The sequence below is a fragment of the Sphaerodactylus townsendi genome, linkage group LG02, assembly GCF_021028975.2.
Source record: "Sphaerodactylus townsendi isolate TG3544 linkage group LG02, MPM_Stown_v2.3, whole genome shotgun sequence".
NCBI classification, from domain to species: Eukaryota; Metazoa; Chordata; class Lepidosauria; order Squamata; family Sphaerodactylidae; genus Sphaerodactylus; species Sphaerodactylus townsendi.
In genome coordinates this window covers 153,360,491-153,386,685 of record NC_059426.1, presented here as the reverse complement: position 1 = coordinate 153,386,685, position 26,195 = coordinate 153,360,491, and the positions used below count along the sequence as shown (strand labels likewise).

General features: G+C 43.1%; 2 protein-coding genes across 10 annotated transcripts in view; both read left to right on the top strand.

Moving 5' to 3' along the window:
- Positions 1-134: 134 nt before the first annotated feature.
- Positions 135-20,528, top strand: ATXN3 (ataxin 3). 8 transcript variants are annotated; one of them, XR_007243555.1, is made up of 11 exons: positions 135-268; positions 3,492-3,656; positions 5,379-5,423; positions 6,996-7,081; positions 7,565-7,631; positions 9,343-9,430; positions 10,092-10,224; positions 11,834-12,009; positions 13,599-13,734; positions 14,859-14,944; positions 18,143-18,179. XR_007243555.1 is itself a non-coding variant. In XM_048485219.1 (11 exons), the coding sequence occupies exons 1-11, from the start codon at positions 245-247 to the stop codon at positions 18,235-18,237; spliced, it is 1,089 nt and encodes a 362-aa protein (XP_048341176.1). In that variant the 5' UTR covers positions 135-244; the 3' UTR covers positions 18,238-20,528. The 8 variants fall into 8 exon arrangements, 6 of the variants coding, with proteins under 6 accessions (XP_048341176.1, XP_048341175.1, XP_048341174.1 ...); XM_048485219.1 differs by having other exon boundaries at positions 13,599-13,722; positions 18,143-20,528; XR_007243554.1 differs by having other exon boundaries at positions 168-268; positions 3,496-3,656; positions 18,143-18,183.
- A 3,219-nt stretch (positions 20,529-23,747) lies between these two features.
- TRIP11 (thyroid hormone receptor interactor 11) overlaps positions 23,748-26,195 on the top strand; it is a 55,609-nt gene continuing 53,161 nt past the window's right edge. The window contains exon 1 of one of the 2 annotated variants that reach the window (XM_048485204.1): positions 23,748-23,774. In XM_048485204.1, the coding sequence (XP_048341161.1) occupies positions 23,750-23,774 (25 nt within the window). In that variant the 5' untranslated portion in view covers positions 23,748-23,749. Of the gene's footprint in view, positions 23,775-24,150; positions 24,500-26,195 lie in introns of those variants that run through there. The other variant, XM_048485203.1, reaches the window with a different exon arrangement.

Sequence of the window (26,195 nt, the reverse complement as noted above, 5' to 3'; positions counted from 1 at the left end):
GGTGCCGAACGTGAGCACAACAGAAACCGGAGGTAAAGGTTGCGCGAAGTGCCAAGCGGCTTATCTCTAGGCACGTGATTTGTCGCGCGCTCACAAAACAGGGGGGCGGGGCTCCCGGAGCGTCACAGGGCGAAGCGGTAGTCGTGGTGATTGGCTGCTGCGGCTCGTGAAGCGGAGACGGGTTTGATTGGCTACTTCGTAGTCATGTGGCGTAGAGGCTGGCGGTGGTGGGAGACAAATAAACATGGAGGCCATCTTCCACGAGAGGGTGAGGCGACCAGGGGAGCGGGGATGCGGCGGGGTTGGCGGTGGCCGGGCGTCCGAGGGCGAGCCTGCCTACGAAGCGACGCAGGTCGGAGAGATGGGTGGGAGGAGTACGGGAAGTGCAAGCCACGTGTCCCGCTGTCTCCTGTTCTCGCTTGTCAACTCAAGTACAGTCCTGCAGGGCCGTCTCGGAAGTGGAGGCGGGGTAGTCGGAGGAGAAATAGTTTTTTCCCCCCACGGCGTAGAATGAAGTTACGCAGTTCGTTGCTACTAGACGTGGATCAGCTGCTTTCAGGAAGCCCGCAAACATGAAGGCAACAGTCCTCGATCACAGTTTGACCACAACACCGGGTATTCTCAGGTATGCTGCTCCTGTACACGGAGGCTCTCTAGTGACTAATTTCGCCCGGGCGATCAAATTTGAAATTAGTCACTAGGAAGCCTTCGTGTACAGGAGCAGCATACCGTGTACAGGAGCAGTGTTGTGGTCAAACTATGATCGAGGGCTGTTGCCTTCATGTTTGTGGGCTTCCTGAAAGCAACTGTCTGGCTACAGGATATTGGATTTATGAGATTGATCTTAGGGTCCTGTTTAGTTTTCTAAACCTAGATATGTACATTGGCAAAGGGAGTCGCTGAAGGCATTAGATGTTGCTTGAGGGAAGTAAAGTGATGGGGAAACTGAATGTGTAAGTGTGATTATAGTTCTATTTTTTCTTTGTGATAGCATTCTCATAATAATTTAATATGTATTAGTTATTAATTCTTTGATACTCTTTAAAGTGTGCACATATTGAAATCTGGCTGGCTCAAAGAGCTTTCCCTCCTTCCTGTTCTTCTAGTGTGTGCTAGAGGATGAACTTCATTTTGAAGTGAATTACAGATGAGGGAATAGGGGATTGAGTAAGGGTGTGTTGCATATGGCCTAAGGTGGATACATTGTTCAGATGCCAGACACTTCACTTCCTTTTCAGATACTATGGCTTCCTTGAGAGGTGTGGATAATTGGTCCCTTACAAACGAACCTGTTTACACACCAACCATTATTTTCTTGCCCTTTCAATGTTACTGGCTCACTTATAGACTTGTGAAAATTTGTGTACTTGGTGGTTCCCACATTGGTGTTCTGTTTGATGTCAACGTTAGACGTAATACGGCTGCCTCTGGTGTACTAGTAGCCGGTTTATTTTCTGCCCTTTTTATGTCTGAGACAGCTGTGTAAAGTAGCTGTATTTTTGGAGGTACAAGCACCATATGCTTAAACATCTTCCACTCTAAAATTTGTTCACTCCTGGTGTATTGATCAGGTTTGTATACTGCCTATGACCTATAGAACTTGGGTAGCAGGCTTGGTTATGCTTACAAACAGCCCTCTCTGACAGATTAGGTTTAGGTTGAGTTGTCTCATCAAGGCCAGTATGTGAAGGTCAAGAGTTGAGAAAAAAATTTTAATGAGGATTTCTTGGTGGAGTACACTATGCATGACACATACAGACTTAGTAGGAGTACTGTCTGAGCTGGCGCCAAACTAGATGATTCATAATAGCTCTTCTTTAGCTCTGGAGCTCCATGAATAGAACCATAAATTGGTTCCCTGCTTAAGCTTTAAGACATTATAATAGCCTTATGGAAGAGAAACCAACCATTTGGAACACGAGTGGAAAGTATATTATGGGGTCACTGATTTCTACGTTTTGTATCTTGCCCATCCTTTAAGGAACTCAGGGTGATGATGTACGTTGTTCTTTCCTCTCTATTTATTGATTTTCATTTATAGTCTGCTTTTCTCGCTGGGACTCAAAGTAGACTCAAAACATTTGAGTAGACTCAAGTAGACTCAAAACATTTGTCAGACAGTCATCGGATTGCAAGATTTTATACTGATCGCGAAGTTTCCTAATAAGATTTAATAATGAAATTGGGTTGGCGTTGTTGAAGCCGAGTGGAAAGAGAACAAGAATACTGCATGCAAATATCTGCTTAAGACAAGACAGTTGGTGGAGGAAAAAGCCATCTTCTGAGCTGATCGATTACACTGTAGTTTTGCTATTCACAACAACTCCTGAGAGGTGAGTTAGGCTGAGCAGGAGCAACTGGCGCAAAGTGGCCCAGTGAATTTTGTAGCAGCGTTGGAGTTTGAATCCAGGCCTCCCAGTTCCTTGTCTGACCAACTTTTCACAGGATTCTTCCTATTCCTTCCTTCCCCCTTTCTTTCTGCTTGGGGATCTAGCTGTAGGCGCTGTAAGAAAACTCAGTTAAAGTGAAGTTATGTGAGACAGCGCATGAGAAACCTGGGTTTGCTAGAACATGGAGCAAGAACATGATGCAAAGCAAATAATACATGGGGTGCTGTGTGATTTCTGGGCTGTATGGCCATGTTCTAGCAGCATTCTCTCCTGACATTTCACCTGCATCTGTGGCTGGCATCTTCAGAGGATATGAATACAGGTGAAACGTCAGGAGAGAATGCTGCTAGAACACGGCCATACAGCCCGGAAACCACACAGCACCCCAGTGATTCCGGCTGTGAAAGCCTTCGACAATACAAATAATACATATTTTTGGGCTGATGAATGTTTAAAAAGTTTCAGCTCTGATTTCTGTTGAGAATTCTTTTTTGCAAAAATATATAAATATTTTATTTTCAGTAACTCTACATCCAGAACTATATTATAGTTCCTAAAACAAGAAAACACAGCATTAGAGAAGCTTTTAAACCGGACTGCTTGTGATTTAGTAATGAGATGAATGTACAGTGCTTAGATGTTGCAGAATAAGGCACATCCTTTTTGCCAAGGCATTATGCACCCCTCATTCCTACTATTGCCTGGGCCTTGCAAGATTTACCCAAAATTGTAAGGCAGAGATGTAACATAGTATTATGAAAATTCCATTGTAGCTGGATTCAAAGTAGCCCTGTGTAGATTTTGTGAAAATGTTTTGTCATGGATTGTTAGAAAATGCTCTGCTGTGTCATGCTGAACTTGCCGTAGGGGTAGTCACCTGGCAGTCCCAAGTACTCACCCCAGTCTACAGGGGATACCCTTCTGGCCTCTAATGGAGTCCCCTCCTGTGTCCATCGCTCAACCTGTTATGCACAGAAGCAATACATTTGAAGAGAGCAGAAATATCTCTACAGTTTACAGATTTGGTTTTTGATTAATGAAACGGTGACATCTAACAATAACAATGGTTTTGTTTTTTCATGTTTGATTTTTTCTGTTCAGCAAGAAGGCTCGCTGTGTGCCCAGCACTGTCTGAACAATTTGCTGCAAGGGGAATATTTCAGTCCTGTGGAGTTGTCTTCTATTGCACAGCAGCTAGATGAAGAAGAGAGGATAAGGATGGCTGAGGGAGGGCTCTCTAGCGAAGAATATAGGACATTTTTACAGGTAACAGGATTTTCAAGCTGTTCAGGTTGCTGGACACAAATCTTGCAATGTCTCTTGTACAACTGGTTGTGATGGGTTTTCCGAGCTGTACAAATTTGTACTGTCTCTTGTACAAAATTGCAAACAAGCCCAATACTTGAGCGAAAACTGCAAGCTAATGTATCTTACTCTGTCTTAGCCCACTTACCTTTATTCTGTCTGGTTAGAGAGACCCAAGTGCTCAGCGAAACTTTCAGTTGTCCTCTAAGGCTTTAGTGCAATTTCTGCCTCACCTGCTTCTGATCTTGTCAGAATCCCAAAAACGCACAAAACTCTTGTTGAAGAACAGTAGCTTTATTGGTTCAGGATCTTCCCTGGCCAAAGCCAAGACTGGGGAAAAGCCCGTGCAAACTCCAATAATAAAAGAACTGGCAGCCCCCCCCCCCCCCCCCCAAGCTTGGGAAAGTGCGCCTAAAAGTGAGTGTAAGGAGATAACAGAAGATGGGCAAGTAACGGCCTTGACACCACCTGGTATTACTCCACATTCTACAGCAACAGAGAAAAGACAGTTAGAAATGTAGTTAACCCCTACCAACCTCCCCCCAGTGCAATGAAACAGCAGCGTAAGCAAAGTCCCCAAAAGATCCTGACAGATCTTTTCCCCCCACCTCTCCTGCAATGTGCTGTTTACCCAGTCTTTGGTTAAATGTATACACTAGTTTGAGGGAGAAGTGGAAAGATCAGCCATATCAGGTCAAAAGGACAACAGAAGTCATTCAACAGTGAAGCATTGAAAGCTCTGTGTGCTCCCCTCATGATGTATACTTCTAGGTGCAAAAAATGCACCTTGGATTTATGAGTTATCTATGTATACAGCACGCCCACATTGTCTTTAGAAGCATTTCACTAATTCAGAAGCATTTCAGTGGCATAGTGGTTAAAAGCAGGTGCATTCTAATCTGGAGGAACCGGGTTTGATTCCCCGCTCTGCCAGTTGAGCTGTGGAGGCTTATCTGGGGAATTCAGATTAGCCTGTGCACTCTCACACACACCAGCTGGGTGACCTTGGGCTAGTGACAGTCACAGCTTTTTGGAGACCCCTCAGCCCCACCCACCTCACAGGGTGTTTGTTGTGAGGGGAAGGGCAAGGAGATTGTAAGCCTCTTTGAGTCTCCTACAGGAGAGAAAGGCGGGATATAAATCCAAACTCCTCCTCCTCCTTCTTCTTTTTCTTCTTCTTCTTCGGAGTTTCATTGTACTTGCCAAAATTTCCAATTTTTACATTGGAAAAATTGAACAAAGGCCTTAGCGGAAAAATACTACTACCACCACCACCACCGGCCTTCTCATATTTGGTTGTGTGCAGTTCTAGGCATGTTATTATGACTCAGTGAAAAAAAATCCAGCAGCAGCCCAAAATAATCCAGTGGCTCAATGTCTTTACATGCAGGTCCCAGATTTAATCCCTGGGATGTGTAATTGAAAGTATCAGGTAGAACATGATACAGAGTCCACAGCCTGACTCCCCAGAAAGCCACTCCCAGTCAGAGTACTCAATTGAAACCTTGATTTGGCAGGGCAGTTTGTTGTGTCTGTTTGCAACTTTTAAGAGTTATTTTATTAAAAGTGTGAGTTGGAGTGGGTAAAATATGTTGAGAATACATGCCAGGCTGATTTCTCATAAGCCTTTATATAGTAATATGGATACTAAAATGCTTTTCTTATTCGTCCTGTGTTAAACAGCAGCCTTCTGGAAATATGGATGACAGTGGTTTCTTCTCTATCCAAGTAAGTATTTCCCTGAATTCTCAATTACATTGAAAAATTCATTGCAAATGTAAACCTGTAATGAATTTCAGTTGGAGTTGATATGAGCCATTCAAATTTTAGGAGAAACTTGTAGTACAAGTGGCCATTTTCAAAATATGTTTTGCATTACAAAAACTTATATAAACAAATATAAATACATATGTAGCCAGCTATGTGGCTTTGGTCCACAGTTTTAAGTCTCCACCCTGTAGTTTGTATTGAGGCTTCAGTGACATTGGAAGTATATTACATTGAAATGATAGAATTTCTCCACTGCTCCAAAGTGGTCAAAACAATAACATGTTTCCTTTATTTTACAATTGAAAATGCTTTTGTGTGAGCCTGTTTTGTTTGGGCCGATGCAGGGGAAATCTCCATTAAGTTTTGCCCTTGATAAATAAATCTGTGTAGGATGAAGCCCTTACATTTAAATCTTTATTGTTTTGGTTTGCTGTAGTCAGAAAATTATAATTTTAGTGAAAACTCCACATTTTATATGACAGATGGATTTGGTTGTGTGTGCACTGGCTTTATGTTGACATTTTCTCACAGAAAACCCACCAACAGCATGTATATATGTGTTTGGGAAATCCAGTATTGTATTGCATCTTGTTGCTGTTGTAAGTTGGCTTGTGGGTCTACAAGAATGAGAGGCAGCGTATCCATTTAATAAGCAAATAACTGTAGCCCCAGTCCTCAGATACACACGACCAATGCACTTTATGGTGGAAACCAGAGTCCAAGCAACAAATTGTGGAGTGGCCTTTTATTTGCAAATGGATATGCAGTTCACTCCATGTACCCCTTCTAAACCCATGGACTTCTGTGGGCTTAGAAAGGTATAACTCTGCTTAAGAGAAGCCTGAGAGAAGCCTTTTTTTAAATTGCTTTATGCTTATGCATCAGTATGTCTGCTGAGATCAAGCTGAATTGTGTCTTTAAACAGGGCATCTGAGAGTAACCAGGCATTTTTGATTAGAAATATAATATTCCAATTGTCCGGAAATTCCTTAGGAGCTCACAACTGACAAGCCTCACTAGTTATCTGTACAGCACATATCTTGGGCAAACCTCATCTTGAGCTGAGTAGTGGCATATTAGGAAAAAGGTGACACAGTCTTGTGCTAAAAAGGTTTTGTGTTCATAAATGAAAGAATCTGGCACATAGCTCCTCGTTGTCTTATTAGCTTGCAGTTCAGACATTCAGAATAAGATTGATGTTCTGAAGGCAAACTGCAGGTAATAATTGTACAGCTGACTATAACATTGATTCAGGAGTTGCATGAGCCTTTTGAGAATTCCTCGTTCAAATTGTGCATTTGTTACCCACCCTTAAATGTGTTTCTATATGTGGTCTGCTGCATGTAGATTCATGAAGGTTTTGATTTTATGAACCCCTCTTAATGAAAGTTGCAGGGTGTTTTTTTCCTAGTCCCAGATTTGTGAAAACAATATTTGTTCTGTTTTTTTTCCTATAGTGGCTAAAATGGTTGCATTGCTTAAATTTATAACTGACTGGTTTGTCTCATGAAAAGTGCTGTTTTTTGACAGGTTATAAGCAATGCCTTGAAAGTTTGGGGTTTAGAACTAATCCTCTTCAACAGCCCAGAGTATCAGAGGCTTGGAATCGACCCTATGTAAGACATTCTTTTTAGCTCCCTGCTTCCATTATAAAAAAACAAATTAATGCAAGAAAGACCCTATCATTTTTGTCAGAGTACCTTTTGAAAATTTACTATCTCAAGTTCTGGTTTTATCCCCTCAGCCTTTTCTTTCTCATACTGTTGAGGCATATCTATTTGTCCTCTGAGCCTTCATGAAATCTCAGTATCTGTGACATCACAGAATGCTGATTTTGAATGGTACGTGGCATCATATCCTGCTTTATGAAATCACCATTTGTGTCTGTACTGATAAAGCATCTCTCGCAATAAATATTACCCAAGTCACAGTAGATTAAATGACCTGATAATCTGTATTTAATCGTATCTGTATTTGCTGAAACAGCTTTTAAAATAATGGTGACAGTAGCGATAGCCAAAGAAAAACCTTTCCAAATGACCTCAAGGATTTAATTCTCTGCATCATTTGTTTTTTTTGTTTTGTTTTTCTTCTTTCAGAAATGAAAGATCTTTTATTTGTAACTATAAGGAACACTGGTTTACAGTTCGAAAGTTAGGAAAACAGGTGACATTGTCTTATTTTTCTCCTTGTTTAAAAGTTGACCAAGCTTGGAAATGAGGAGCACATTGCCTGCAGGGCCAGACGTTGTTAAGTTCTGACTTGGGCCTAATCAAAGTTCCACTGAGGGGTTTTAGTAAGTGGAACATAACTTCTCTGCCTCCCAGTATAAACCAAAATGCCCTCCCAGATGCTGTACCTGGACGATGGGAGCAGTGTTTGGGGCAGGGGGTCCAGAGTGCTGCAGGAGAGAATTGGCAAAAATTGTCCACTTCCCCTTCTGTAGAAATGATCAATGAAAATTAATCCTACCCATGTGAAAGTCTGGGACTCCAGAGCACTGATAACTGCTCACATGTCCATTTGACATAAACGTGCGTGGAGATGGCAGCGTGTCATTTGGGGCCGGTTTCTAGAACACGGCCCCTCTGGGTGTTCTGTCCAGACAACTTTAGAAATGTGCTCCGCATCTCCTCATTGAGGCATGTCCAGCGGGGTGGATTTCAGGAGTGAGCAAGTTGGTCCTTTTGAGCTAGTGCAGTTGAGGCAATGAAATTTGAATGTCAAAGCTTCTGCTTCTGGGTTGGGTTGCATCATAGCAATTTAAAAATGCTACATCTTTCAAAGACTAAGAGCAAATATGAATGCAGATACTTTATGATCCATATTAAGATTTCTTCTGCTTTTTACATTGTAAATCAATAAATCATTATATATTGTATGATACTGAGTACAGTAGTGGCTACTTTATATAATCATTCCTGTAAGTGAAAAAATTGAAATCAGACATGCAGTCAGATGGGGCTTTTAATTGGTAAACAACTTTTACTAGTGCAATCTTATGCAGCGTTACTAGGGACTCAGCCCACTAACGCCTTTGATGGTGCAATCCTAAGCACATCTCCCTCCCCAGTACTGTAACTGATGTCTCCGTGGGTGGTTTAGTCAGCAAACCAAGGGAGTGATAGGTGCCTGCTGAAGAAAAACACCTGGGATGTTTGCTTGGTGTTTCTGCTGCAGCGATTTTTGAGTTTTCAAAGTAGTTTGTGTTTCTTGCAATGGAGACTCCTCCACCAGAAGCAGCAGCTGACATGCCTGGCAGTTTTATCCCTTGTACTTCTTAAGATCCTGTGCGCCCCCCCCCCCCCCGCCCCGCCACACCCAATATTAAAGCTTCCATCACAGTTTGCCAGTGTCCACTGGAAGTGAACCAGGAAGAAATTAGGAATTTTGATTACCTGCCTACAGACAAGGGACTGTTTCAGTCACCTTAAATCTTTCACATCTATTCAGTTGAATACTACACAGGTCTTCTTCTGGTGACAGAGTAGCCACCTTACTGTTCCTAGAAATTTCAGAGGCGACATCAGCAATCAATGCTCAGTTTGTTGGCTTGGATTCAGGATTCAGGCTAACATTTCCATAGTATGCAGTTTTTCCTCCCTCCTGTGGAAGCCCCAAAATCCACCTAAAATCTGAGGAACAGGATTTGAGGGGACATTGTTGGTGGCTGCAGGAAGGGGAAATCATGCTCCACGGACCGAAGTCCTTGTGCCCATGGACATGTTATTCTGGATTCAATCCATTCATTTGTGTTTGAAATAAATGTGTACCTTACATAGTTGTATGGTAGTTGGGTGTCTTTCTGGGTACAAAGCTGGACTGTTGACTGACTTATGAATTGCCTTGAATTGAAACCGGTTTTTTAAAATTACAGTGGTTCAACTTGAACTCTCTCTTAACGGGTCCAGAACTAATATCTGATACTTACCTTGCACTTTTCCTGGCTCAGCTACAACAAGAAGGTAAGGCTGACTTTCAGACAGTGAACATTATTACTTGAAAACTGAGTAAAATTCAAAAATCAAACATTCAAGCATGAAACCTCTTTTCCTTAATTTTTATGGAATTGCAAAGTCTTATAAAATGAAAAGGAATTGCACAGGATGGGTGAATGGTAAATTATGTCTCTTCTTTCCCCATATCTAACCCAACTTCTTCCTTTACTTCATTCCATTACTGTTGGGGCAGCCCAATCTAGAGCCCTCAGTGGCTGCGGCCGGCCCCAGTGCAGCGCAGCCCCACCGCCTCCAGAGGTGGCAAAATACAAAGCAAAATTTCCCCTCCGCCGAAAGCCCTCCATTGGGCTCAATAGACTTACGCCACTCAAAAGAGTGGCTCGGGCTACAGTGTACGTGGAGGCAATGCCGCGGTGGAAGCTGACTAATGGGCCAGCCGTGGTGCAAGAGCGCTGATCCAGGCATTCTAGGAGGCTGTGGTGGCAGATTTGCCCCTCCACTGCTGTGGCAGATTTGCCCCGCTGGCAGATTTGCCCCTCCACTGCTGTTACTGCCACAGGGAGGGAATTTCCACCAGCGTATGGCTGCGCCATCTTCAGGAATGGCTTCAACCCTCCCCCTGGATTGGGCTGTGTGTCTCACACATTTCCTGTTTATTTTTCCCCAGGTTATTCAATATTTGTCGTCAAGGGTGACTTACCAGATTGTGAGGCTGACCAGTTATTGCAAATGATTCAGGTGCAGCAGACGCAGCGGCCGAAATTGATTGGGGAAGACGCACTGCAAGCAAGAGATCAGAGGTGAAGTCAATAAAAGCTTGTATTTTTAAAAGTGTTGCACTCTGATTGTACTTAAATCTGGGTGTCAGCTGTAGGAGGCAATGACTACTTCAGAGAAGGTAGCAAGAGATAACCTGAAATGCATTGATACCATATTTTTGTCTGTGCTGCCATTATATGGAGAGACATGGTACTCCAATTGGTGCTTAGACATCTTATAGTGTCCCAGTGTCCATTGCCAATTGCTGTATGGGATGTTCAAGAACATAGTTGCCTGTAGGTAGGCTTGTATGACACCAGCAGTAAATCTAACTTCCAGTAATAGTTTCAGCACAGGGGCAGATAAACTTTTTTCAACTTGGTTATTACTCTTATCCTTACCGATAGCTGAGTGACCGTACCTGTAACAAAGATTTCAAGTGAAGGAGGTCTGCCAGAGATGACCAAGATAACCTAGTGAATATAGTTGCAGTGGATATAGATTCAAGTCAAAGGGGTTGTGCCAAAGAATATGTCCAAAACCTCACTGAACATTTCTTCTGACATCACTCCTTTGCTGAAAGCATCTATAAAATAAGAGCCCTGCTCTATCTGATCCACCCTCCTGCTTCACCCAGTAGTGAGCCAGTTACCCTGGAAGGCCTCTCTGCAAAGTGTAGAGGCCAAGGCCTTCTCCTGATGTTGCCTTCTAGCACTGGGTTTCAGAGGGTTTACTGCCTCTGAATATGAAGATTCCCTTTTGTCATCATGGCTAGTAGGCAGCCATTAACAAATCCTTCTGTGTTTTCCTTCCCATTAAGGCCTACATGACTCCTCCCAACTGAAATATACCAGAACAGCATTTTAATCTCCTCCTACCCATGCAACAGTTTTCTAAGTGATACTTTACATGCATCTGACAATATAAATTCAATTGATTATGTTTTATAAGATAAATTGTATTGTCAGTATGGAGGTGCAAGGTTGTCTGGTAGCTGTTCAGTAGCAGTGCCTAATTTTGGGGGAAGGGGCTTCCAGCTCTTCCAAAAATGAAGGCAACCCCTTTTCCTACCGTCTTCCATTGTTGGGTTCTTGGGGGGAGCTGGCCATGTAACTTGCTTGCATTGGAAATTCAGCAGCTTCACATTCCAAATGTTGTATGCTTATGTGGATTTCTTTCTCTATGAGCTCGAGTAGGCTAAGGCCAATGAGGTTCTGTCTACTTTCTCTAGTGGGAGAAGGACCTTCCCTATTTGTTGTAGTATAACAAAGCTTCTTCAGATTTGGAGTGTAGGTTCGACTCAAATCTCCTGTCAGTCAGCTAGGATTGGAAGCAGTCTTTAGAGCAATATAGTCTTCCAAATGTGGGAAGCTAAGTCCCATGATTGATTTAAAGTGGCTCATGGCTGAGGCCACTGCAAAGAAGGGAGCTTCACCAGTTAATTTTGTGGTTAGTGAGCAAAATTACTCTATGAGTAATTAAAACTTCTGCATGGTTAAACGCTTAACATTTTGTCTTCTAACAGTACTGGGGCTTAAATTAATGTAAAGAGATGGTGCAAAAGGGTTTCTGTGAGTTGAAAATTTGGCAAAGCTCCATTTATTTTAAAACGTGACAAAAGAAATAAAATGGCATCTTTTACCTTATCAGGATACAAAAAACAGACCTCGAACAAGCCTTAGATGTTAGCCAGCCATTTGATGGTACAGGCATGGTAGATGAAGATGAAGAGAATTTCCAAAAAGCTCTCGCTCTCAGCAGGCAGGAAATTGACATGGAGGATGAAGAAGCTGATCTCCGTAGAGCCATTCAACTAAGTATGCAGGGTAAAATGCTGCTTTTCAATGTTAAAATGTTAGTGCTACTGTTTATCCTTTTCATTATCCATAGTTTTGTATAGAGTAGATAAGCAAATACAGTGAGAACCTATGCAGTTAACCTGACCTTAATCACTGGATAACTGAATATGAATAGGATTGAAACTCCACATAGGATTGTATTGTGAGTTACTTTGCCTCTTCTAGGGATTGACATTTCATTGAGCAATTAAATACTTATTACAATTTTGAGAACCTGCAATTTAATTGGCTTCTTCCTGTTTTCTGGAGGAACTTCCACTGTGATCTTCGGGGCGGGGGGGGGGTTAGGACTGTGGCTCTGTGGCAGAGAACCTTCCCTCCTTTGTGTGCAGAAGGTCCCAAGTGGAGTCTTTGGCGTGGCCAGCTAAAAGGATTGGGTAGGTCAATGGTATACAAGACCTGAGACCCTGGAAAGCTGATGCCCGTCTGAGTGAACAGCACTTACTCTGATCTATCAAGTGAGATCTATGGATTAAGACATCTTCATGTGTGCATGTGAGAGAACCGGAAATAACGCCATATGGAGGGATTGTTCTTGCAGTCCAGTGCAAAGAGATGTAGTAATGTGGCATATACCTTTGTGCAACTGTGTGAGCATGTCTCTACAACAGTTTTCCCATGTTTCCACACGGGCATTGTGACATACGATTGTAGAATTGTGTACAGACTAGACCAGGGGTCTGCAACCCTCGGCTCTGCAGATGTTCATGAACTACAATTCCCATAAGTCCCTGCCAGCTTGGCCAATTGGCCATGCAGGCAGGGGCTGATGGGAATTGTAGTTCATGAACATCTGCAGAGCCGAGGGTTGCAGACCCCTGGACTAGACAAATGCCTCTTCCCATATCCCTATGCTTGAGAGTGAAAAACTAGCTATTCAAGCTAGATGTTCCATGCTGGAGCTGCATTCTTCATAAGGGCTGCCTGGGGAACAGCACGATGTGAAGCACTAGGTATGTGTGCTGTGGGTGTTTTATTTATTTTTATACTACTTTGCTACCCAAGATCCACGGCTCATGGTAATTGGCAGCCCATATAAAATACCTAAGCTTAGTGCAAAATATTCTTCAGGGAGGGGATCCTCAGCTAGAGTTAGATCCCTGGCCTGCCTCTGATGGCCTCATCAGCATGAAGCTGGAGAGCCAAGTCTCAACTGACCTGAATCCAGGCAATATGGAGGGTGCTTCTTGCTTTCCCACAGGCACAGAAATGTCAGTGTCATCCTTTAAACTCAGGTGTCAAACTCGCGGCACTACAGATGTTATGGACTACGGTTCCCATCATCCCCTGCCAACATCATGCTGGCAGGGGATGATGGGAACTGTAGTCCATAATATCTGGAGGGCTGTGAGTTTGACACCTGTGCAAGAAAGCTGTGTCCTAAGTGAGAGAAGACATTACATTGAAGGAGAACTCTGAGCAGTTGTATTAACGGCCCACCCTCCCACCACCTCTAGTCATCTAGAGCTGGGCACACCTGCTCTGGACCTTTTGTTATCTTTGCCCAGTCTCAGTCTGTCACAGTAATGGCATATATACATGTGTTTTCCTATTAGGCAGCCATCGGACTGACTTTTCAGATTCGTCTGCCCTTAGTGCTCCTCTCTCCGCTGCAACAAATCAGTCGGAATCTCTTACATCAGAAGAGCTGCGAAGGAAGAGACAGGCCTATTTTGAAAAGTAATGAAGTGTGTATGTTGGAATTTGTGCATCCCGTATTGTACGTTGAGCAGGGCAGTCCTGAACAAAATTGCTCCCTTGAGTGGACCTAGAAAAGTGAGACTTTGTTGAGGACAGCACTATAGTAATCTGTTGCAGACAACTGTTGAAAAATAGTGAATTGAATCCCAAAAAGCATGGCTTTACCTCATGCATGAAGGTCAGAAAACTGTAAGGAATGGTTTGAGATATTGGCATGATTAGGAGGAGGGAAGGGGAATTGGTAGGGAAACGCTCCCCCCCCCCCAATTTATGAAAAAAATTGCACAAGAAGGAATCATGTTAGACTGTTCATGTGCCTCTACAGCACATCAGAGGATTAAAGAGACCTAGTAAATTTTTTGATCTATTAATTTGTGTACTTGCATCCCCAATTGAATCAACATTACCACAAACATGCTGAGAGGGTTTGAAGATGCAAATCACTTTGACAGGACTACCTATTAATGGAATGTATTCAAGGACTCCATTCCACGGATGGCATTGCTTTTTCGGGGGTGGGGGTGGAAGAGGCCCCTTCTACCAGATAGGAGCTCCATAATCAGTTGTATGCAGATGTGTACTAGTGAAGTTAAAGAGCATAACATGGATTTTTCTGCTAAAAGTGTCTGCATATCAGTACAAACACATTCAGTTGTACCCAGCAACAGATTTCAAGTCAGAGCAGGTGGGCTAGTACTGGAATTATATGGTCTGTTTCACCCACTTGAGTCAGCATCCTGGCTTCAGCATTCTTTACCAGTTGAACCCTTGTCAAGAGCATCCCCATGTAGAGCACATTACAGTAATCGAATCTAGATGTAACCAGGGAATCCACCACTGAGGCCAAATATTTTCCGTGCAGAAACAGCCACAGCTGGCTAGCCAGTCAAGGCTGGTAAAAGTCACTCCCGGCTACATTTGCTGCCTGCTTATCCAGTAGTGGCCTTGGTTTCAAGAGCAACAGGTGACACTTAAGCTTTGGGCCAGACCTTCTGCTTACTAGTAGTATCTACATAATGATTTAGCCATACTTTACACTCCTACTAATGCTTACCTGTAATTTAATTTTACCAGGTTGTTTTTAAAACCTCATGTTGACTGGTTCATTATTTCAGACAACAGCAGTTGCATCAGCAGTGCCAGAACCAAGAATTTCATGATGTACCAACTACAAGTTCAAATGCACTAGGGACCGATCCAGGTACTACTTTGATCAGTCATTCTGCTTCTTGGCATAATTTCTCTATGAGATTGGTTCTCCATTTCTGCTAGAGAAGCAAGAGGGTGTTGCTTTCATGAAAGGCTGCTGTTTTAATAAATATAATTTACTATCATTACAGCATAAAGTGACAATCAGTTACATAACTTTCCAATTATTTGTTTCTATACTAGGTTTCATTAAAGTGCTTTCACAATAGCTCTTGTCCTTATTTTCACCTACATTTGCTTATCGAAAAATACTTCTTTTAAACGATTTTAAAAAAATATTTCCCTTTTTACTATAATTCTCGTATGAGCCTCCCATCATATATGTGTAAAAGGTATTCCATTTTTCCTAAAATTCCAGTCATGATCTATTTTGAGTTTAGGGATATTAGACTTGCCATGATGCCAATATGTTTTTCCATTCTTTCAGTGTTGGACATTTGCCTGCTTTCCACTTTGCTGCAAATATTATTCTTGCTGCTGTTACTATATATTTGAATGATTCATTATATATTTTTGGCATATGACTTGATAGTATATTTAATGACTTATTTTTAGGGTCCATCACAATTTAATTTTAGAAATCTTTTGCATTTGGGTGCTGTGTGGTTTCTGGGCTGTATGGCCGTGTTCTAGCAGCATTCTCTCCTGACGTTTCACCTGCATCTGTGGCTGGCATCTTCAGAGGATCATATGCCAGCCACAGATGCAGGCAAAACGTCAGGAGAGAATGCTGCTAGAACACGGCCATACAGCCCGGAAACCACACAGCACCCAAGTGATTCCGGCTGTGAAAGCCTTCGACAATACATTCTTTTGCATTTCATCATAGATCTTTGTGCAGGATTTTCTTGCGTGATCACCACATGAGATAGAAAGATGCATCCATATTTTGGCATTCCCAACAATTCCCTCTGTATGTGCTATTGGTTTATAGACCATCTATGAAACATTTTATACCAATTCTCATAGTGTTTGACATTCTGTAAACTTAATTTCTTTAGTCCAAAAATCCTCCCAAAGTTTCCACAGTTTTGCATCCATTTTCTCATACATTCTTTTACCTGTTTTGTTTTAGAACCATATTGCAATAGAATTTGGTTATTTTTTTCTTAACAACAAGTGTCATGTATTTGTGGCTATTGCTCAAAGTCTGTGTCCCTTCTTAGCTTTCCCCCTCTGCAGGTGTATGTTCTTCTAATCTTGTCGCCATTTGACAAAATAAAAGCCATTGAGTATCTTTTCCTTCAATTTTTTTGTAAAAATTTTCTTTTTATCAATGCTGTAGTAGGTGTTTTCCAGATACCAGAATTCACTTCATCAGCTTTACCAGCATGGCCAATTGGCCATGCTGGTAGGGGCTGATGGGAATTGTAGTTCCTGAACATCTGGAGAGCCGCAGGTTCCCTACCCCTGGCATAGATCAATTATAAGGTCAGTTATCTCCTATGCTTTTTTCACAGTAAGCCATCAACTGGAAATGTCACTGGCAATATTGGCAGATTTGTTTTACTTCTGCACTGATACCACATTCTTAATACACTGACGCTCAAAACGTGTCTCCCATGTTGGATTTTTTGAATTTCTTAATCCATAGATAATTATGCATACCTTCTTTTGCATCTATTGTTTCCAGTTTTACTGTTCTTCAGTTGGGATCAGTAATCCAGACCATCAATCAAACTACCGTGGTGGCTGCATGATGGGGCAGTTTTATATCTGGCCCTGTTAAACTACCTCTTTTTTTCATCTTGTAATATTTTGACTATTCCTCTTGGCTTTTTTCCACTCCAGAGGAAATTCTCAACCGTTCTCTGTCGAACGTTTAAGGGCTTTTCTTTTATACAAACGAGTAACGTTTGGGATAAGAAAATTAGGTTTCGTAATTTATTCATTTTAATTGCAGAAATTCTTCCTGATCATGAAAAAGCCGTTTCTGTGGCTTTTTTTTTATTTGGGCCAGTAGAACTCTCTGATTTATGAAGCAACTGAGATAATGATCTGATGCAGCTTGTAGGCTACCTGCTACCACTGTGCTAGCCCTTGTGTGAATTGAGAAATGGACTACAGTAATTGTGTTCCATTTGTGATAGATGAAGCAGCTTCTGGCAGTACTCTATTTGGTCCACCCTGACTTAAGTAGCAAAAAGGTGGGAGGAGGAGCTCTTTAATTTCCCAGTGCTCTGTTGGCCACATCTGGCATTCCCAATTCTCATTTGTCATCTTGCAGCCATTTTCTGTGCTGATACTACATTGATTCTTGTCCCTACATTCTCCTCTCTTGCCTTATTGGATTGATTTTGGATATTTGTATCTTAGTTTTCTCTCCAGTGGAGAACCAAAGAAGTTCATAGCATTATTGTCCTCTCCATTTTTATCCATGCAACCTCCCTACGAGGTAGTATGCATGATATTCTCAGGGTCCTCCATTGACCTTGCGTGACCGAGTGGATCTAGGACACCCAGATCCTAATCTAGCTCTCTGAACACAAAAACCACATTGCTGGTATGGAAATCCCATGTAAGGAAGCATGATTTAGAGCAGGGGTCTTCAACCTGTGGCTCTCCAGATGTTCATGGACTACAATTCCCATCAGCCCCTGCCAGCATGGCCAATTGGAGAACCACATGTTGCAGACCCCTGATTTAGAAGAAGAAGAGTTTGAATTTAAATCCCCCCCTTTCTCTCCTGTGAGGAGACTCAAAGGGGCTTACAATCTCCTTTCCCTTCACCCCTCACAACAAACACCCTGTGAGAGAGCTCAGAAGAACCAGGTCACCCAGCTGGCACGTGAGAGCTCAGAAGAACCAGGTCACCCAGCTGGCACGTGTAGGAGTGCACAGGCTAATCTGAATTCCCCAGATAAGCCTCCACAGCTCAATCGGCAGAGCGGGGAATCAAACCCGGTTCCTCCAGATTAGAATGCATCACTGCTCTTAACCACTACGCCACTGCTGCTGCTTTTGAGTGTGATTTTGTGTGATTTTGAAAATGCTCCCTTGGAGTTCTTTCAAATACCTTTTATTCCACTAGCAGTGCAGACTTTCCCCTTCTGTGCATGCTTGAATTATAAAATTCTCAGGATTTATTGGAGTATTAATAATAAAATTTAAAGAAAAGATGTGAAACTGATGTTCTCCTTTTCGTAGCAGAATTTCAAAACTAAAACTTCTTGGTTCTGTTTCTTGCTAGGAGGGGATATGAGCGAAGAAGACATGTTGCAAGCGGCCATGAATATGTCCTTGGAAACTGTTAGAAACAGCTTGAATACAGAAGACAAGAAATGACATAAATACCTATGTTTTTCTATGTAAACACTAAATCCTGTATTAATCCTGTGTGGATGGTAAAGAGGTAATAGGGTTCATTTCACTGATGTACCAAAGCAGGATGTAGCCCTAAAAGATATGAGGTGAAGGATCAAAATTAAAAGGTGGTCTGTGTATACCAACAATAAAATGCTACCAGTGTAAAGGTTTTAGGTATTCTCACATGATAACTTTTGAGTCAAATCAGTACAATTTCCTCACATGAGCAAGGAGGCTCTAGTTTGTCATATAATCTCACCTACCAACTTCCTTACCAATAGATTCTTGGGAACAGTTTATGATATCTCCAGATACTTGTACAGCGGGTACCTTTTTTTCCAGAGCACGATCAATCAAAATACCACAACTCCTTAAACTATTGTCCTGAGGCCCTTGTGTTAGGATAGCACTGAACAAGATTATGTGACATTTAAAACTTCACAGACTGGAGCGTAGAGAAGAGACTACAGTTCTTTAAAATAGTTTTTCCACTAAATTTTTTCCACTAAACTCTGGACAGTCCTGTCCTTGGTGATCAAAACAACTGCAGGTAATAAAGTGTATTTGTGGTAAACTGTTCACTTGACTTTTAAAGTTTTGGTATGGGGATTATTTTCTGGTCCTTCAGTGTCTTCTTAATTCCCATATTTTTACGTTATTCAATAAATGGGCTGTCAAACAGCCCAATCTGGAGTCAAGGGGGCGGGGTGTTGAAGGGACTTGTGGAGGCAGGGCAGCCCTGTGACCAGCGGAAATGCCCAGCAGAGGGGCTAATTGCTTTTCTTTTTTGCCCCCCAGTGCCGCTGAAAAGCCCTCTGAAGGTGGCGCAGCAGCAGCCCTGGCCGCTGGGGCCTCCGGATTGGGCTGCCCATCTGTTAGACCCTTTGTCCATCTAGTTTCACACTGCTGAGTGGCAGCAGTTCTCCCAAAGATAGTGTCAAGTGGAGATGCTGGGGATTGAACCTGGTACCTTCTGCATGCAAAGCATATGCTCTTAAGACTGAGCTATGGGATCTCCCAAGGTTCCCAGCTCAGTTAGCAGCGAGGATGACGAGAAAACATTTTAATGCCATGAGTACAGTGCCACATTCATAATACCTGCTCTCTGAAATGAACCCTGCACTGGTTGGTTATGTGAATGGACATTCACAAATGAATGAATGCGTGTGGACATGTGTTCTGTCGAATGTTAATGGATGTCTTCTACCTGTTTTCAGCTTTTCATGAATGGCCTTTGTGCACCTTACGTTTTTTTTCCTATAACTTCTGTTAACTGAGAAATAATGGGGAGCAAAACTTTGCAGGCTGAGTTCATTCTGTTGGTCGACTTGCATAAATTGATATACGAGATTACTATAACAGGATGACCAAATTTGACGTTCTCTGTTACAAGAACCGATTTAAGTGTTTTTGTAAATGGTGCTTTAAGCATATGTTCTGTTTACATATATACTTTTTAATGGCTATGGTGTTGGATGATGGTTCACAGTGTTCAAACTGTACTCTGCTTAAACTTTAGACACTTCCCAGGAAGCCGGAGAAGAGGAAAGAAATCTTTTGTAAAAACGTGCACATTGATTTGTGTGCTAACTTGTTACAGAATTACAATACTTCCGCCTCCTTTTGATGTTTCACCCTTCCGGCTGAATGATAACTGTATGCAAATGTGTGGTACGTTGAGGAATAATATGATACAAGCAAGCACTCAGATTTTGATAAAATATGTTTACAATAATGTTCTTTCAAATGGCTTGGCTTTTAAGAATCAGTAGCGACAAGCGCCAGATCTCACTTGCGTGCTTCAGTTTTGCTGACTTTGGTGAAACTGGCATAAGTCCAGGCAGTGGGACTCGGCTCGGAGATGATCATTGCTTTTAAAAATGCACCAAGCGTTATATTTCCCTATACCAGGGGTCTGCAACCTGCAGCTCTCCAGATGTTCATAAATTAAAATTCCCATCAGCCAATTGGCCATGCTGGCAGGGGCTGATGGGATTTGTAGTCCATGAGCATCTGGAGAGCTGCAGATTGCAGACCCGTGCCCTATACCTTGAGCAGCACTGTCGGAACCTTTGGAATGTATTTGATTGCCCGCGGGAAAGCTTCTTGCCAAACTTAGTGCACCATCACTGCTTTTTAAAAGTCTGCAGCATTAATTAAGTAAAGCTATCTGGCTTTTGTTTTGTTTTTGCTTGTAAGCCCTTACTTGAAAATAAGCAGCGAAGGAATTTATATAAAGCATGACATAAAAGCATACCAATTTGTAAAAATGAAATTTGTATGGTTTTTTTTTTCTTTGTACTTTTCTGATAAATCTTCTGGGCAGGCTGAATCTGAATTGGTGTAGGGCCACATTTCAGATATATTTGTACTTAAATGCAGATACTTGTGTACAAAGGCACACATACACCATAGCAACTACAAAAGGTATCCACAGTTCTCAGGAATGACCCCTTCTTTGAAATGCACTAAATTGGGTAGGGATGCAATCCTTGCTTCTCTATATTTAGTAGGGAAAGGCTAAATTTGAAAATGTGAGCATGCCTTCAATTACTTTAAAATGCAAGGGACTTTCTGCATGAAGAAAAATTTGCAAAATTAGTTTTAAAATGTAAACCATGATAGCCAATTCTCAGTCACCACAAGCCCCTACTTACCTAACACATTGCAATTATGGCACGCTCAGTTTTTTGAGGCTCTTGCATGCATCTCTTTTTATGACTTTGTTGTTTAGTATAACAGGTTACTCCTGTGCAATTTCTCCCAACAAATCCCGCTGACTAAGGAGTAATTCTTCTATTGAAATCTGTTACTGAAAGTACCTGAAACATGGGAAGCATTGTCTTACATTCACTTCATAGTCTACCTGCAGCATTTGAAGAATGTAAGGACCCTCTTCTGGTGGGAAAAAAATTGAATGGTGGAGATGCAGATGACTGATCTGATTATTTTTTAAAAGCATAATGGAATGGCGAAAATCAGTGGGATACAGTCATCCCTGAGCATAAGGTCTGTAGGCACGACAGAGAGGAATGGCTTGAGGGGATGTGTTTCATTGTACATCGAAGAAGGCACAGAACCACACAAGTTAAAAAGCATAGGGGCATTAACTCTCCAACAGAAGCAATATGGGTAGAAATACTGAAGTATAAGGGTTAACTTAAAAATGGGGTATATAATAACCCACCTGATCAATCCCTTGAGGGTGAGCATGAGATGGAGAAAGAAATAAGGGAACTGACTAAAGCAGATAATATTGTGATACAGGGAGTCTTCAACTACCCTCACAATAACCAGGTAAACGTGTTTAAGTCATATTGCAGAAATGAGGTTCTTGGACATCAGAAATGATTGTGCAGTGGAACTGAGACAGTCGCAGAACCAACCAGAGAGGTTGGGCTTGGTTCTGAGTGTGGCTCAAAGCCTAGCGAGAGATGTGGAGGTTGTTGCGCCAATTAGGAACAGTGATCATTAACAGACAGCATACACATCAATGGAAAGTTACCCCTAAAGTCCAAACTGTAACATTTGATTTCTAAAGAGGGAACTTTACAAAATGAGAACACTTAAAAGTAAACAAGGAGAAATAGAATAGAGTCAAATCCCTAGAGGATGTTTGGAAATTATTTAAAGCCATACTCATTGAGACCTAGATGGAATGCATTTCTCAATTTAGGAAAGGCACTGGCAAGACTAAAAGAATGCCTGCATGGTTAACAAGTCAAGAAAGTATAAAAAGCAAAGAGGCTTGTTTTTAAAAATAGAAGGCCTGCTATAACGAACTGAGCAGAAGGAACTACAGGCTCAGGCCAAAAAAAAAAGGTAAGTTGATAATTATGCATGCAAAAAGAACATTTTAGCATGCACATTGCTAAAAGCATCAAGACAAACTGGCAAATATGGCAAATAAAGTTCAATGTTAGAAAGCGTAAAGTAATGAACAATGGAGCAACAAACCCTGGGCTGATAGGGTTTGAACTTAATGAGACTGAGAAGGAGAGAGATCTTGGGGTCACTTCAATAAAGGTGTCAACCCAGAATGCTGCAGCTGTGAAAAAGGCACACTCTGTGTGGGAGATTATTAGGGAAAGGATTTAAAATAAAAACAGTCAACATTGTAATGCCCCTTTATAGAGCTTTGGTGCAGCCTCACTTGGAATATTGTGTATGGTTCAGGTCACTCCCCATACCCCATAAAGGACATTGCAGAGCTTTCCCTAGGAGGAGAAATCTGGGAAGGGATTTGGTAGAGATTTATAAAATTGGGCATGGAGTGGAGAATGTTGACATAGCACTTTTTCTCCCTCTCCCAAAATACCAAACCTTGAGGGCATCCAATGAAGCTCATGGGCAGGAGATTCAGGACAGACAAAAGCAGACACTTCTTTACACTGCAAGTGACTCAGTGGTGGAATTTGTTGCCAGAGGATGTAGTGATGGTCCCAGGCATGGACAGTTTTAAAAGGGGTCAGATATATTCATGGAAGATGGATCCATCAGTGGCTAGTAGTCATGGTGTCTAAAGGGAACCTTCAGTCAACCTCTGAATCCCAGTGCCAGGACTCAACACCAAAGGAAGCTTCGTCCTCCATGCTCTGTTGCTGGACCACAAGAACTGGTTGGTCACTGTGTGAGGCAGGATGCTCCACCAACAAGTTGCATCCTCCATGCAACTCACTTACTGCCCAATAATGAGCTTCTTTGATTCTTATTAATGGACCAAAACTCAACTGTTACTTTTGAAGCGGCAATTTTTTGATTAGCGGTCTCTGACCAACAGTGCTAAGTAAAGAAGAGTTTAGATTTATATCCCCCCCCTTTCTCTCCTGTAAGGAGACTCAAAGGGGCTTACAATCTCCCCCCCCCCACACACACACAACCTGTGAGGTGGATGGGGCAGAGAGGGCTCAAAAGAACTGTGACTAGCCCAAGATCACCCAGCTGGTGTGTGTTGGAGTGCACAGGCTAATCTAGTTCACCAGATAAGCTTCCACAACTCAAGTGGCAGAGCAGGGAATCTAACCCGGTTCTCTATATTAGATTGCACCTGCTCTTAACCCCTACATCATGCTGGCTCCCTAAATACTATGATTAATGTCTAACAGGGATTTCGATGGGCTAAGCCTAAGGCTATGCCATTAAAAGGTTGTCTTTCCTACTGCCCAATCAGCAGGCTCAGGCAGTGTACCTGTCTCCTTCCCAGCCTTATTGCAAAAGGACTGCGCAGCCCATTGGCCAACCCATCTGGACATGGCCCACCCACCCTAGCGGAGGGTGGGGGAGGGTGGCATGCAAGGGAGGGGAGGGGAGGGGCCCCGGCATCTGGACATGGCCCACCCACCCTAGCGGAGGAGGAGGGAGGGTGGCATGCAAGGGAAGGGGAGGGAGTGAGGGGTGGCATGCAAGGTAAGGGAAGGCAGGGAAGGGGAGGGGCCCCGGCATCTGTACATGGCCCACCCACCCTAGCAGAGGGAGGGGGGAGAGAGGTGGTATGCAAGGGAAGAGGAGTGAGAGAGGTGAGTGAGTGAGTGAGAGGTGGCATGCAAGGGAGAGGAGGGAAGGGGTAGCGGGAGGGGGTGGCATGCAAGGGAGGGGAAGGAGGGGTAGTGGAGGAAGGGGGAGAGAGGGGGAGGGGTGGCATGAAAGGGTGGGGAGGAAAGGGGAGGGGGCCCAGCATCTGAACCTAGCGGAGAGAGGAGTGGGAGGGGTGCCATGCAAGGGAAGGGGAGTGAGGGATGGCATGCAAGGGAGCGGAGGGAAGAGCAGGGGGCCTCCAGTATCCCGTCTTCCCTTGCCCGCCTCGGCCTCCAGTATCCCGTCTTCCCTTGCCCGCTTGTTCACTCAGGGCCGCTCTAGCCACTCGCGCTCTATGGTGACCCGGGAAGTGTCATGGCGGCCGTTGAGGTGGCAGAAGGAACCGGAGGCGCCGCAGCAGCTGTCTGAGGAGGCTGAGCGAGCTGGCTGGGACCCCCGGCGAGACCCGGATTTCTCTCCTTGAGGCGGCTCCTGTGGGGGAAGCGCTTTGGAAAGCCGGGGGGTGCCGCTGTTGTTGCTGCTGCTGCTCCTCCTCTTCCTGCCGTGTGCCAGCTGCCGGCAGCGATGGCGTCGTGGTTGGGGGGCCTGGGCGCGGGCCTGGGCCAGTCCCTGGTGGGCCAAGTGGGGGGCAGCTTGTCTACTCTCACCGGACAGATTTCTAGCTTCACCAAGGATATGTTGTTGGAAGGCGCGGAGGAGGTGGGGGGTAAGTCGAAAGGGGTGGTCGGCGTTGTGTGGAGGGAAGGAGGGAGCAGATTCGAGGGAAGGGAGTCCCTGACCAGAGTTTGCAGAGCAGGGGAGGTGGGCGTGCAGGAATTAGGATCTTCACAACATCAATGAAAGGGATTGTCCAGAAAGTATGCCACAATAGTGCATCGTGAGGGAGGCAGATGTTCGTTCAGCTATGTTGTGTGGAAGGTTCCCAAAATTGAGGGAGGGAACTATATTTTGAAGTTAGCATGTTCTGCAGTAGTTCCAGAAGAGCAGATGTGTTCATCTGTTGTAGCACAAATTATGTAAGTCAGCCCTTACTACATCAGTACCCAGTGACAGCTGTCATGGGACATCTGACAAAGCGAGCAATGACTCCCAAAAGCTTATGCTGGAACAAATGTTTCTAGTCTTTAGGGTGGCACAGGATTCCTGTTTGATTCTGGCTTTGGACAGAGCTATAAATCAGCAAGTATGAAGTGTGAGTCTCACCTGTGATATGAACTTACTGGGGGGCTTCAGGCAAGTTGCTGGCTTTCAGCCTGTTTCCCTGTAATATGGGTATATGTTGTTTTAATTCTTAGGCTTGGTGGTGACACAAACAGCTTCTGTGTGATTATGCATAGGCTCATAATATTATTTAAATTATGCCGCAGCCTGGGGTGTGCATGCTTGGTTAATGCATCAACATGTTGTATACGCTATGGGTCTTTTGTTTGCAGCCCCCCTCCCCCAATATAGCTGCAGTACAAAGTGACATGGGAAAACTGTTTACCTCACCAGCCTCCCTCTTAAATTGAACCTTCTGTGAAGTGCTCCAAACATTCAAAAGCACTATCTGTCGGCAAAGAATTATTATTATGTTCAGTATCACAGCTGCCAATTCTTCAGCTGGTTGTTGGCCTTTCTTTACAATTTGAGCCCTAGGACGTTGTAATGTATTGGTGTGGTATTTGTGTGGATCCCAGCAGGGCTGTCATCTGACAGATGTTGATGTTGTCGATTTGAAGATGTATCAAGGGCCACCCTAGTGTTTTCGGAATGGCACCCAGGGTATTGATTACCACTGGGACAGCTTCAGCTGGTTTGTGCCATAGTTGCTGAATGTAGATTTTCAAATTGTATTTAGTGAGCTTCTCATGTTCTTTTTCATCAATCCTACTATTGCCAGGTATTGCTATGTTTATTATTAAATCTGGAACAAAGAATAATAATAATATTGTGTTAGAGAGTTATACTTGTCATACAGTTGATGGGGGAAGGTAATAACAGAGCTGTGACAGAAGAGAGGTCAACTATTGATCAAAATCATGCTAGAGGAGGGATGCTTTCAAAAGTTTGGAATTCTTATTGAAATAAATAGTTCCAGAAGCAGCAATCATACAGCAGATGGAAAGAGAGTTATTCAGAGAACACAGAGAAGAAGCCAGGTGTGGGAGGGCAGTCTCAAAGCGCATTTGAGGGACAGCTTTAGTAGTGATCAGGGTTGTACCAAGATTTAAACAAAACCTGAGATGGATGGATGATACTATAGATTGTAACCACCTGGACTACACTACTTCTTATTTGTTGTGTTCCTGTAGGTACACACAATGGACTTACATGCCATAATCAACCAATAGAAGGCATGGACAGGCACAGATCTTTTGCACATTCCCTTCCGGCTTCCCTCAGCAGTCCATTCCTACACC